This window comes from Triturus cristatus, chromosome 8 (genome assembly GCF_964204655.1).
Source record: "Triturus cristatus chromosome 8, aTriCri1.1, whole genome shotgun sequence".
NCBI lineage: Eukaryota > Metazoa > Chordata > Amphibia > Caudata > Salamandridae > Triturus > Triturus cristatus.
In genome coordinates, this window is record NC_140591.1 from 390593925 (window position 1) to 390608241 (window position 14317).

Sequence of the window (14317 nt, forward strand, 5' to 3'; positions counted from 1 at the left end):
GGCACTTCAGTAACACTGTCCCGAACAACTGGGATTAACGTTTGCAAGAATTTGGGGGGGTTCTATAGAACAGCCATTTGCTAAAAAATTACATTCAACACCAATTAGCCCTTCTCACAATGCTGAAATTTTGTATATGAACTTCATCCCACATCTTTTAATATGTTTCCCATTTTTTGATTGCTTTTTGACTAAGATCAGAACTCTTCATGGAGGCAAGCAATCTTTTCCATTCGCCGTTAGGTGTATGTTTTGAAGGCTTCAGTTAGCGCAGAGACCACTTTTTGACCACTGCTTACTTGGCTGTAATCTAGATTACAGAATGTTTAATTCAACTTTCTAAAAGAACCGAGAACCCAAACATTGCCATGAACTAGATGATGGATTTCAGACATGTTTAGCCATCTATCACCAGATAAAAAGTCAGCGAGCATCTTGAATCCTACTTTCGCCCACTTTTGGACTATGTTTGGTCCCAGGTTAGTGCCGAAATCCGTAACAAGTTCTGACAAAGGTGTTACTGTGTTAATATGGGGGATGGCATATGTCTGATAGAGATTCATGCATTTCCATAGAAACCACTTAAGATTTTTATAAAAGCCTTTTTTGAGTGACTTTGATGACTTTACATATCTTGTATATATGAAAATCAGCTGCATAAAGTAATTCCTCAAAATACCACTTACATTAAACCTGGACATATACTATGCAAAGTAAGCAATAATCCTTAAAACTGGGGAGCACCAAACCACCTATTTCCAATTCTTCACATAAAGTGCTCAGTGCTATTCTGGATAATTGTTTGGGGCCCATTTAATGATGTGAACATAGACTCCACTTTAAAAACAAATGATGTTGTTCCGATGCACAGGATAGCCAAGAAGAGGAAATTAAACAGTGGCAGAACTGACATTTTGATTAGGGCTACCCTCCCTAAGATAGTTAATGGAAGGGAATTCCACCTTGCAAATAAGTTTTGTATTTTTAAAACAGGGGGAAAGTTAAGATCATATACATCCTTGACTTGTGAGGAGTATCTAATGCCCAGATATCTTTTTGGCTGCGTATTAGCACAGTAAATAATATCTGGATGTAGTCTATCTGAAATACACTGAAATAGTATGATTTCAGTTTTCCTTCTGTTGATGTTATAGCCTTCCTGCTTCTCAAACTGTGCAAATATCTCAAAAGCTTTCTCCTGGGAGCTAATACTAATGTCAAACATTAACACAGTCTCGTTGACATATGGTTTTATTTTCCCCATCTGTTCCAGAGGGGGGCAAATATCACCGTTCTCTCTGATAGCAATTGCGAATTGTTCAATAAAAAAGGCAAATAAAATAGGAGATAAGGGACAACCGTGCTGGGTTCCGTGCAAGACTTATAATTTCCCCAGCACAGTTGCATTGACAATAATATTAGCTTCAGCATTACAGTACATCCTCGTGACCTGGTAAGGGATCCCAAATTGGGATAGAATGCAAAACAGTGTTTCCCAGACCAAGCGGTTGAATGCTTTTTCTGTGTCTAACAACAACACTATGGCTGGTACACCCTTAACAGAAAATTAAACTAGTGCCTTGGCTAAATAGTGTGTATTTGGGCCTAATTGGTGTCCTGCAATGAAACCGTTGAGATCTGAATGAATTAATTTTGATGCAATTAAATTGAATCTGTTGGGTAAAAATGTTGTAATTCTTTTAAAGTCAACGTTTAATAAAGTATTTGGGCGATACACATTTGGATCGTCGAAATCTTTCCCTTTCTTTAAATAACTCACAACATACCCCATGAGAAAGAGACCCGTATTAGGCCCCTCTCTAACATGTGTTGTCAACTAGTAGGAAGTAGTCGACTAAAACTTCTAAAAACAGATTTTAAAAATGAGGACGGAAATACGTCTGGCCCACAGGTCTTACAATTGGAAAGATTTTCATCCACCTCCATCTTTCTTCTTTGGAGAATGGTTGGATAATGTTGCCCCTCTTCCTCAGAAAGTTTGGGACTATTACGGTTGGCTAAAAATGTACCCAGACGTTTTCTATAAGTACCGATTGATTTTGGGTATATATTCGCTTATAGTGGTCTAGCATGATTTCCCCCACTTTCTCCAGTTCCTTACTCCTAATCTGGAAACCGGATATTTCAATGCATCAATCCTATTATTGGCAGCTTGTTCACATGTCTGCCAGGCTAAAAATCTCCCCGTAAAATGACTCTCTTCATAAAACTTTTGCTTGTAGGCATGATTTAAAACCTTGCATTTTGTATAATATGGCTAGCTTAGTGCCTGTTTATCCCTGTCCAATTCTGTTTTTTTTTATCTAGATGAATGTCTTAAGAATTTTACATAGCTATGATGAACATTCCTCTATAAAATCTTCTTTTTTAATGTAGCCTTTCTACTGTGCTCAGCATCCTTCCCGATTGCCAACCCTCTAATAAATGATTTTAAAGCTTCCCATACTATACTTGGGGAAGCAGACCCATGATTTGTTACCAATAATATTTTATTTTCTCTTCGCAACCCTGAACGCAGTCTTCTTCCCGCAGATACAGTTTATTAAAAACCCAGCGTCTAGAGTGTTCTTTAGCTTTCCCCACCAATATCTTAAGGACAATCATTGCAGTGTCTGAAAAACATTATGTAAAATCCGTTGATCATTAAAAGTCAAGGCCATTGAGAGTAAAATAAAATCTATGTGAGAAAAGCTAAGAAAACCTCCAGAGAAGCAGGTATATGCACATTTTGTAGGGAAAGTGACCCTCCAGGTTTAACCAATCCCAGGATTCTCTGATATTTTTGTAGAACCTTCAGAGTTTGGGGTTTTAATGGCCTCTTTGAATTCACTGAGGAATCTAATTTTGGATTCTGTGGAAAGGGGTAGTCAACTCCGATAATAACTTCATCTGGGATCTGTAATAATGATTGAAATAACTCTTTATAGGGTGTAACATTATCTTCCACTGGTCCATACAGGCTTATAAACAGGAGATATCTTGACAGTGCCAGGCAGCTCACCCAGCACCAATGCCTGATTTTGTCCCTCCCTAGCAGAATTGACCACTTCATCGCTTAGCCTTTTGGTAAAAAAAATTGCGTTTCCAGGTGAAACCCCTGAACAGAGGTGAAGCTTTTATAGCCCATTAAATTTTAAACATTGAAAACTGAGACCATTCCGAAATATGTGTTTCTTGCAGTAAGATCACAGAAGGATTTTCAGCTTTGATCCAAGTTTCTATAGCCCACTGTTTTTATTATTGAGACCATTCACGTTCAATGACACAACCTTCAGAGTCTTATTCGTTGTGGTTGTATAAGCTTTATTTGACAGAAAATGTCCTCGAAGCTGTAGCAAACCATTTTCGAAAAAGAAGTACAAACAAAACAAATATAAAGTACAGCAACATGAAATTTGTATGAGCAAGAAATACAACATTATGGTATATTAAATCCTTGGCACAAAAATACAATTGTCACATTCAATCAATTAAAAGTTGGTACACCAGATTAAAAGTATACATTATGTACAATAAAAAAAAACAAGATAAAACAAGGTAACATGTCATCTTAATAAAAAACTTTATGGTGTTATAGTTCATTATTAATTTGCTGGAGAATTTTGAACTTTCCTAAAATAACAGCACGGATTAACAATTAACGTGCTTGTGCATGAGATCTAGTTTTGTAACATGGCCAAACAGTCTAAAAGTCGTGGCACAATTTTGTCGCAACCTCATTCAAGTTGGGGCTGTGCCACTCTTGAGAGGGCTTTTCACCTGATAGACCATACCTGGCCAAGAAACTTTGCCACGCAACAGGCAAAAAGAGGTCTGGGATCGGACCTAAGGATGCGCTGGGCTGTATGGTAATTCCGTGTGCCCATTTGCGTGCAAATCGATTTTATCCACTTGGCCCGCGAGAAGTTGTATGCCGGGCAAGCGAACATTACATGAGCGATGCTTTCTATCGGGCTCTGCAGCATGGACAATCTTTTAAAGTCTCATTGCATGAGTGCCTTTCACGGTTATCTCATGAATAGGAAGAGTACCAAGCCTAAAGTGTATATACAATTGTCCCTGGGGACCTGGATTATGTCTAAAAACAGCTTGAGACATCTAATTAGTTTGTGTGAATAAAATTCTGTTGTTAGTCTGCCCACATTGGGTTTACGGCTTTCCCGTTTGTCCACCGTTTCCAGTATAGTTGTTTGAGCTTGTTTCACCTTGGGGGTTCCCGCCTTTTCCAGTGGGCTTGAAGCCCTATAGCTGTCAGTATTTTTCTAACATTAGCAGTCCAGCCAATTTTGTGACCAGTGTCTAGGCGGATGATCTCCGTAAGAGCTCCAGCATAGGGGAGAAGCTCTGGGGTCTGCCTAATGCGGGCCCAGAAGAACAGTGGGCGTAACCTAGCTACATCTCCAATCAACCGCCTGCCCATATCCAACAGTAAAGGGATAAGAGGGACGTTTTTAGGTAGTGTCCCCAGATCTCTAAGAAATGTATGCTTGGATCTACAGAGGTCATCAAGCTTGTCAAATTCCCAAACCTCTGCTCGGTAAAGAGCAGAGCTGACTGCTTTGGCATCGTAAACTTGAAGGGCAGAAGCTACCAGCCTAGAGTGCGAAAAGCGGTGTTCTTTCCCTAGTGCTCCAGCCACTCATTTATGTCCCAACAGCATCTTTGCTAAGTGGGGCCTCCATGACATTTTGTCGGAGAGTGAGACTCCTAAATAATCGAAGGTGTCTACCCTTTCCAGGGATGTCCCACCCATCGGAGGGCTACTCCTATATGACTTGTGACAATTAAAGGCCGTGAATTTGTTTTTTGAGCTATTTATGACCAGCCCCTGTTTGTCACAAAAACATTGGAACCTGTTAAGTAGGCTTTGTAACCCGGCTGGGGTCTTAGTTATCATAATATAACTACAATGGGGTGACTCAGAACCTGGGTATGTATATGAAAAACTACAGTGGTTCTGTCGGGGAGAATTGCACGAATTGGAGTGAAACCAAAGACAGTTGCTTCATACGTAATCAATAAATTCAACAATGAAAACATTCACATTGATTAAGTAAGGCACTCATATTCAATGCAGTTGGAACACAGAAACGAAACACACTGATTAATGTATGCTTGCAGAAAATTATTATTATTTTATATATAAATAAATTTTTGTATTTGTACAGAAATTAAATGGGCTGCCAATATAAGGTACACTGGGAAAGTGACATTGGCTAAAGTGACATTGAGTGCTCAGTGCTCTTGGTGCAGTGATTATATACAACAGTGACGTTTATATATAGATATGTACACAAGAGGAAAGGATTGTAGTGTTGATCAGATCAAAAATACATATACAATATCTCTGTTTGAATGCACAGTTGCTTATTAATTTAGAACCAGAGACTTGGTAGCGCTGAACCATACATAATCGTCGACATTTTGACCCTGACAAGGCGTGATTAATGAGTCATGGCGGGTCTTCTTCAGGACAGAAAAAAAAGGGGGGGGGTCGTTTTGGACATCCCAACGAGTGTGATGTCTCAATATGGTGTCCCTCGATGAGTGGAGGGCGTGGGAAGATCTGCACGTGTCAGGAAAACCCAAGAAATACAATGCACTTCGTATATTAGCAGCTGGAAAATCTAAATAAATGAGGTCGTGGGCTGTTGAAAATAAATATTCCAATAGGGGACACTAAATAAATGAGGTCCAATTTGACGGCCAGGTGGCAATCCTCGATCTGAATGTGTCCTCGGTTTCAGTCCTGGGTGTTGTTGGCGAACAACAAAGTTGGAGCCTTGTTGCTCCCCAGAGTTGGCGAGTCAGCTGGGTCTATTTGGAGACAACTAACCACCCCATTCACATAAAGGGAGAATAGGGTGGGGGCTAGAACACAGCCCTGTCAAACTCCTCTATTGACAGGGATGCGTTCTGTTAGTTGTCCTTGCGCCCCCCCATTTGACCTGGGCAAAATTGCCCTTGTGTAAGCAGATCCACAGTTTGAGGACAAAAGGGGGCATGCTCATCTCACCATGCGTTGCCCACAACTTGGTTCTAAGGACCAGGTCAAAGGCAGTCTTTAGGTCGATAGATGTGAAAAAAGGCTGCCCTTGCCAATTACCACTACCTTCTTATAGATAAGGAGGAGTCTAAACACCTGGTCCATCATTCCTGTCTTTGGTCTAAAGCCAGCCTGGTACTGGGAAAGGATGGCTTCATCCTCAGTCCATGACTGTATCCTCTGGAGAAGGACTCGGCCGAAGACCTTCTGCAGAACATCAATGAGGCTATTGGGTCTGTAGTTGGAAGGGTCGTCCCTAGCTCCCTTTTTATAAATAGGGAGCACCTCAGCAGCCCTCCATGACTCAGGGACCGGGGTTCCATTAGCTATTGCGTTTAGTAGAAGTAAGATGTGACTTGCCCAATTAGAAGGATCGGTGAGAAAAAGATCACCTGGCAAGCCATCTGGTCCTGCTGCTTTGGAGGGCACTGCTTTGCTTATTGCAGCTTCAATCTCCACTAAGTCAAAACACTTAACTTCTACAGAGGGCCAGTTTAAATCGTCTGGTTCCACCGGTGGGGTGGCCTCTGGCATTGAATAGAGCTTTCTGAAGTGATCATGCCATACCTGGCCCGTGATGTGGTTCGCAGGTGAACATGCGCCTGATATACTCCCCCAGGTGACTAGTTTCCAAAACAGATTAGCATCTTTGGCAGAACATGTTTCTTTGAGCTGCTACTAGTGCAATTCATCCCATTCTAACTTTGCCTCCTGCAGGGCTGCTCTATAGGATTTCCTAGCAGTTTTTATTAGCGGCTGGTTCTTGTCTTTAATAGCTGCTGCTAGGATCGATCTTTTTTTACCTACAGTTTTTAGTATACCACCAATATGGCTCCTTAATGGGTATGCTAAATTTTTTGCCCGGGTTAGGGACTTAAAAGTATGGGCTAATTTGGTTGACAGTACGCAAGTGGGCCGCAGGTACGTCCACCAGTCTGGTTACGTGGTGAGCAGCAGCCTGGAGCTCGAGTGTGCCTACAACTAAGTCGTGTTGAATGCCAGCAATCTTTGAGTCGTGCAGGATTACCTTTCGTCATTTCAAAACAAAAACTTTTTGCAGTTTGAGGGGATTATCTCCCTGGTAGATGTAAATGGTAAATTGCTCAATTGGTAATTAGGTGCCCCCTACAGACATTCCTCAAGTGCTAAGATAGTAGGTGAGGGCCTGCCTCCTTTTTTCCCCCTCGCATAGACATTGAAGAGTTCGATTGTCGATCCACCCCATGGACCCCTAATGCTCAGCCACAGAATATCTCGGCTCGAGCTTGTTTGGTGAGTAATTTGACAATCAAGTGCGATATTTACCCAGATAATCAGTCCCCCAGACTGGCACCCTCTCCCTTTGGAATTTGCGGGTGAATAAAAGCAAGCATAACCGGATTTGTGTAATGGAACCAGACTCCAGGTCTCTTGAAAAATACAAACATTAAATCCTTCCACTAATTGGTTCCAGTGGGGGAGTGGTATTTTGCTATTTAATCCAGCCACATTCAATGAAAAAATCTTCAGTTGTTGTTGGGATGCAGGACCGAGGCCAGCACTTTGTGTAGAAATAGGATTATTTAGTTGGTAAATAAACTGGTGTTTGCAAGGTTGGATGCATATAAGTACAATTGTCCAACTCTTCTTGGGCTAAAATGAAGGGTCTGCTTGAACTTGCCTCATCCGGTGGGCTATCCTCATTATAATATGAGATGGTATGGAAAGCCAAAATACCAGGGGGTCTGACTATGTGATTAGAGATAGGAATAGTGGTGCATGAACCAAGGCATTGTGGAACTGAGTTTTGCAGTCAATCATTGGACTCCTGCGAGGAGCCACCTACTAGACAAGTTGGTGGTTGAGGGGCGGGTGGTTTACCCTGTTCATATGTTGGAATATGCCTGAACTGGATAGAGGATCCGTTGGGGGGGTAATTATGAAATTCCAGGGCGAAGCGGTTTTCTGCCAACTCGTACCCCTTGAGGGTATGCTCAATGTAGTTGAGTGGATAGATGGAGGAGGTACACCTCTGAGCCCTGAATATGTTGTCTCTGATTACTGAGCGACAACCCCTGACATGGCAGATCCAATCAATCACTACGTTAATCAGAGAGTCTTTGCTCTCGTAGCCGGTCTTTATACTGACTTCTGGGACATTAGTCATGTAGATTTTCTTAGCATGCAATGGGGGTGTAATGGCTGGAGTAACTAAAGAGGCCAGCTGATGTTGGCCGCTACGAAAGAGAGGCTGGACACACCATAGGGGTGTGGCCCTGATGTTGTTTAGGGGGTCTTGTGCAGCCACTAAATTCTGGGGTTCGTAATGGGAAGTATTATTAGAATTGCTGGTTCTCTTTTCTATGGAGTCGGGTGGGGCTTGCCTATGAGCAGAAGTAGCAGGAGTGGCAGGGTGGTATGAGATAGGACCATGAGGGGTAATACCTTTTCTGAAAGAAGCTGGCTCTTGCGTTGCACAAAGATTATGGGGATGTTGCGAAAAGCGACTTGGTGCAGAAGCACCATACTGTAAGCCAGAGGAATCAGTCTGCAATAATGTTTTGACTAAGGTGGTTAGGCCTTCTATCATAGATCTCATAATACCTATGTTAGCTCTATGCGCATTTATGAGAAAATGGGTATCCTGGGACTCTGGTTTATGTTCTGAATTGGTCATGACAGCGGGTAGGGGTGGCGGCAAGGGCACAACGCTGTTATGATCGTCAATTAAATCCTAGAGGGGCAGGAACATATTTGCGCAATGGATTAAGGGCTCAGGCTGCTGGGTACTGGTTTCAGGGAAAAAATGGGAAGTAAGGGAGGATTGGCATGGCTCCAGAGTGTCTGGTGTTGTCTTCTGTAGTGCTTTAGGTGCTCTCTTGAGAGGTGGTCTTTTGAACATTGTTGGGATGGTGGGCAGGCGGTTTGGGTTTGGGCTTGGGCGTGGCCATGAGGTTCTAAGTGGGGGCTGCCTAAGGTGGGATGCACAGTTTGATCTTCTACAGGAATGCCCTTGCACTCATTGATTAAAGAATCAATGCGATTGAGAACGCAATTAGTGCCTGGATGTTTTAATGTTTTTCTGGCCTTTTTCCCTTTTGCTACTTGGCTTCCACCACCTCCCCCTTATGCCCTCCATTGATTTTCTCTTCTCCATCTCTCACGCTCAAAAACCACCAGTACAGGGGGTCAGTACACAAACAATAAGAGAACCACTTGCTCTGATCAAAGACTTTTGCTTTTGTAATATGTCCACCTTTTACTGCATTATGGTAACCTGATCCTCTAGCTGCTAGATCGTAGCCTCCGCTTCTTTTTGCCTCTCAGGGATCTGGGCCACAGTATCCTCAATCTTGGAAAGCCTGACATGAAGAGCTGCAATTGTGTCGTTTTTGAGGCTTTAAGATCCCTTATTTCCTCCAAGATAAGATGAAGCATACTTTTGGTGTCCCATTGCATAATGAGTGACGTACCGCCATGCAGCGTACCCTTGTGTGGCAGATCTGGCCCTGACTCATTTAGCTTCTTTTCACTTCCTGGAACAGTCTGTTTGGTAACTCCAGGTGGACTCAAAGTCAAGGTCATGTGCGTCAAGGGCATCGATGGGTGGGATACATTGGAATCCCTTCCAGGTGGAAATACAGAGACTGACAGTGTAGATTGTGGCGCAGCAAAGTGAAAACTCTCCGACAGATCTGCCCCATTTCTCCCACCAAGTTTTACTTTAACAAATAAGGGTATTCCTTTGCTTAACTTTTGTGACGCTAACCTCTTGTCCCAAAGTAGACTCCACAGATCTTCCCCCAGATAGCTGTTTATTTGAAACTGCTCCTGATGCTGAACTGTTGGCACCCGAGATATTGTTAATGTTTAACTCCTTCAGATCCCCACCATGACAGTGTTCCTGACGGTGTTCTGGAGTGGTCACACTGTCTTCTTGATCTTCTAAATCGACAGGCATTATGAGATTCTTACATAAAGAGGCAGTACAATTTTCCCATTCTGTTGCCTGCGCCACACGTTTTTTCACCATTTGAGCCAGTACAGTTGTTTCTAAATTGTCTGTAGTGCCTCAAACTTCCCAGTGACTTCGCATATTTTCAGCACTCTTATCTTGAATCTAGATCTATTTAGTTTTTTTGCTTGTTTTTTTTTTGGGGAGCTTTAACTAACTCCAGGTACCATGTAATACTTTCTACAATTACCCCAATGTCAGTAGTGTAGACAGGAGATGCAATGTGCCCCCCCAGTGACCCTCTACTGGGTAGCACCTATCTACGCTTCAATAGCCTACAGCAGAGCGGCACACTTACCCCCGGTGAGAAACCTGCTTAGACCGCTTTCCAATCCAGTCCACAGCCAGTCATGAGGAGGTAGGAAATTGTAACAGGAGGCATCTAGCAGGGGCCGCCTTGTCTGCTGCGTTATCTTCCGGCTCAAACCCGGTCCACTGTCACACTTGGATCCTGCTTTGGAGCATTGTTACGCCTCAATCGTACACCATCCACAAAATACTGCAGCGTTCCGAATCTCCACAGTCGCCTCCCTGTGGTTAAGCCCCTTTGTCTGGCATAAATATACGCATGCTGCGTCTCTTTGTTACTACGTCTGACTACCGCCATAGTGCACCCCCTGGCTAGGATCCATTCGGTGTACCGGTCACATCACATCATGCAGGCATCCTGATGTGGGAGGGAGGAGGAGCTCTGGCGATCAGCCACAGGTCTTCATCACTCGCCTTCCTGGTGCCAGGAAGGGGGCTATCCTTGTTAGTGACCGACACCCAACCATAAAACCATTCTTGTTTGTCTCTGTGATGAGCATTCTTTGCAAACCTTTTCTGAAGTTTTCATTGCATTTAAAGGAAAGATTTCTAATCCTGCTACTTAAAGCTGCCTCAATGACCAGATATACTCTAGCATTATTACATTTGTAGATGCTCCCGACACTAAGGTATGTGCCTGTGTTGTCACTTTTCATAAATTTGCTCTCCGGCGTAGGTAATCTTTATTGTTTTAGGTCAAATAATTATTAACCTTTTAACACTATTTATATTTATCATTCCTATATGGATTTGTTATTTACTGGGTTTTTTGTGTATGTGTAATGATGTACTTTTATGATTATTTGTTTTACTGATCGAATAAAGCTATTGAATTGTATTGAATTGTTTCACCTACATATTTTCTCACAATTATCCTCCTAAGTGCTGAACAATGCAAGTACTATAATTTTGAGGGGGCATGAGGTAACACACAAATATAGCCATAGCTGATTTGCAGTAGTGCTTTTCAATTTCTAGCACTAAATATATGTGAGGTAAAACAGAGCAAGTAAGGATCACAGGGTGGCGGCACATATTTCAAAAATGTTCTAAAAGCATCCTTTTTAATGTTCTGCTATAGTACAACCAATATGTCGAATTGAAATAATATTGTAAAAAAAGGAACCAAAATGTGTAAGGCACTTTAGAGGGCATCAACGAAATGTCAACAAAAACTGATGTTCATCCGTTGCTTTTTTATGTTTGCATTATCTTACCCAGCTAGCATTTGGTCCCATGTTGCATAGGACACCTCCAGCGGGCCCTAGATTTTTAGCTTTGCATGTTTTGAGCCTCTCTTCACAATGTTAAACAAAACTAAAAGTGCCAAAATGCAATGGCCTATTGGCTAAAATACCAGGATCAGCTCATGATACTACATATGAAATGGGATTAATTGGAACCAATGAGAATATGTTATGTCCAGTTATCTCTTTTAAAAAGTGCAGGGAAATGGGGCGTGATCACGGCGCCGGCAAAGATGGCCGCCTAACTCGGGACCTCCGTCGCACCGGCACTTTCAATTCATCGCAGTCCCGACTTCACCCGTACACAGAATACACCGGAGGATGGATTCTGATACCGGAAGGCAGCGCGCTTCTGGTGAGCGCTTTTTTTCCGTTTTTAAGGCCAGCATGACCCTATTTTGGCTGCGCTCGCTTTTCCCTCAGAGCGGCCGCCATCTTGTCTAGCGCGCGTTGCTCGCGCTTGCTACTGGCTTACACCACTTGTCTCCTTCATCTTCAATCCTGCCTTTTTTTATGCCTTTTTCACACCTGGACACTGAGTTTTCAAACTTTTTGGATGCTGACACACCTCCATGATTGTCTTGGTGTTTATATTCCTGCACATTACAGGAATGAGGTAATTTTTTATATTGTGGCTTTCCTGATATGACTCTATGGCTTTCTCCTAGCTGCATTCAACTTTACCTTGGCTTGGTCATTCCTCAAGATGCTGGCACTGATTTTTGCGGATTTCCTTTTAGTATAGTCCTGCACTTATTTGCCTTCCCGTGCTTCTTTAACTTTATTTAAGTTTTTGAACACTTTTTCTCGTCAATCTTCTTTCCAATAGACGTTGCCATTTCCTCTCCTAATGTGCATGGACTGCCTTGTCTGTTCCTGAGTGCTCTCCTATGGACATTGTTACTGCGTTGCATGTCAGTGGGCTCCTTTATTGCCTGGACTTCCTCGCTCTACAGTCTCCATACCTACTCCATGGTTGCAAACATCTAATTTTCTATGGGCAAATTACGCAATCCAAAATTTGTCTTTATTCCTTCGGGGAACACTCCGTTGACAACAGTCTCATCTCCCTCAACAGTGGACCCTCCTCCTAAGGCAGCCCTAATGGCGGGAGTATCTCTCCCTCGCACCTCCTCGGCACAGCCACTTTCCAATAAATCCTCGCCTCCATCAACTTCTTCTAAGCGTCTGAAACATGACTCCTCCTCACCAGACAAATCAACATCCCTATTTCCATGGAGATGCTTCTAGATGAAATTCGTGCTCTTCGGCCATTTGTAGAGGAAACAAGCAATAAAGAGAAATGGTCGTCCATGGATAATAGAGTGACATCTGTGGAGCGACAGATTTCGGATCTTCAATCTACATCTCAACGGGTTTCCTCTTTGGAAAAGTCAGTTTTGGCGCTCCAGCAACATACTAAGGAATTGGAAAACAGAAATAGGAGGAATAACCTACGTATTTATGGTCTGCCGGAATCTTTGGAAGGGGATGACCCTGTGCTCTTTTTCTCCTCATTTCTCCCAAAGCTTTTGGATATGCCGTCCACCACCTCTCTTAATATTCAGAGAGCTCTTCGACTCGGCGCTTGTTCATCCACGTCAACCAAGCCAAGAGGAGTCATTATTCTTTTTTTGAAATTCACGGATCTTCTTTCCGTTCTTTCAGCAGCTAGATCCAAACGTCAAGTCTCCTGGCTAGGGCAGAGAGTGTTTCTTTCTCAAGATGTTTCGAATGCTAATGCCGCTCGGCGGAAGGAATTTTTATCTCTGCGGGCGCCTCTAAGATCTCTTGGTGCTAGATATGGTTTGTTTCATCCATGTACTTTCAAGGTTACTCACCAAAATCAGACATGGACTTTTCAAGACCCTGCTGAACTCAAAAACTTCATCCATATTCGTTCTAATCCTGCTATGGAGACTTCCTCCTCTTCCAGTGGCTGATTGTTTTTTCTTCATTGCAGGTTTCCTGATTATGTCTAACTTTTTCTTCCCGTTCAGGTTATCTGTTTATGTTTCTTTCTTTGTTTCAACATGTTAGTCTTCTAGCACCACGTTGTAAAGCCACACTTTCCCTATTTCTTGTTTCGCTATAATCCCCCTCATTCTCTTGTTTAATAATAGTGTATGCTTCTTGTTCCTCATTGACCCTTTTTGATCTCTTTGCTCTCAACTTCCTCATTTCTTTGCATTGTGTGTCATACTTGAATTCTCACCCTTTGTTCCTCTTTGTATGTTTCTTTGATCTCAAATGTAATTTATTTATTTATCTAGATGGATGGCTGTCCTCTCGATTTGGTTTTCGAACATGTCCTTTGTCCGGATGCGGTCCGGTCTGGTCTACCGTTTTGGGTGGTCTGTCTCTCGTTGAGTGTCGCCACTTCCCCGTTGTCCTATTTCGTCTTCCCCTCAGGTATGTTTACTTCAGTCATCCCTTTGGGGTATGTACTGTCTCTTCTTGTAACTTTTTCCCTTCTTTCCTGTTTCCCTTTTCCTCTTATTTCCCTTTTACTTGTTGATCAAATCCAGTTATTCCTCACTTCTCTTTGTCCTCGTTTTTTCTATTCTAACCTTTTTTCTCGATATTTTTCCTATTTTTCTCTTTCCCGGCTTTTTTGTACATGCGTATTTTTTACTTTTTCTGTCCTATTTGACTCTATCTTTTTTGTAAATTCAAAGTTGTTACTTGGAATGTAAAAGG

The 14317-nt window shown here is 42.5% G+C and overlaps 1 protein-coding gene across 2 annotated transcripts in view; it reads left to right on the forward strand.

Moving 5' to 3' along the window:
- Window positions 1–14317, forward strand: part of LOC146802170 (uncharacterized) — a 178506-nt gene that overhangs the window by 12875 nt on the left and 151314 nt on the right. For both annotated transcript variants that reach the window (XM_085620414.1, XM_085620413.1), the window contains exon 3: window positions 13891–14029. In XM_085620414.1, coding sequence (XP_085476540.1) covers window positions 13891–14029 — 139 coding nt within the window. The remainder of the gene's footprint in view (window positions 1–13890; window positions 14030–14317) is intronic.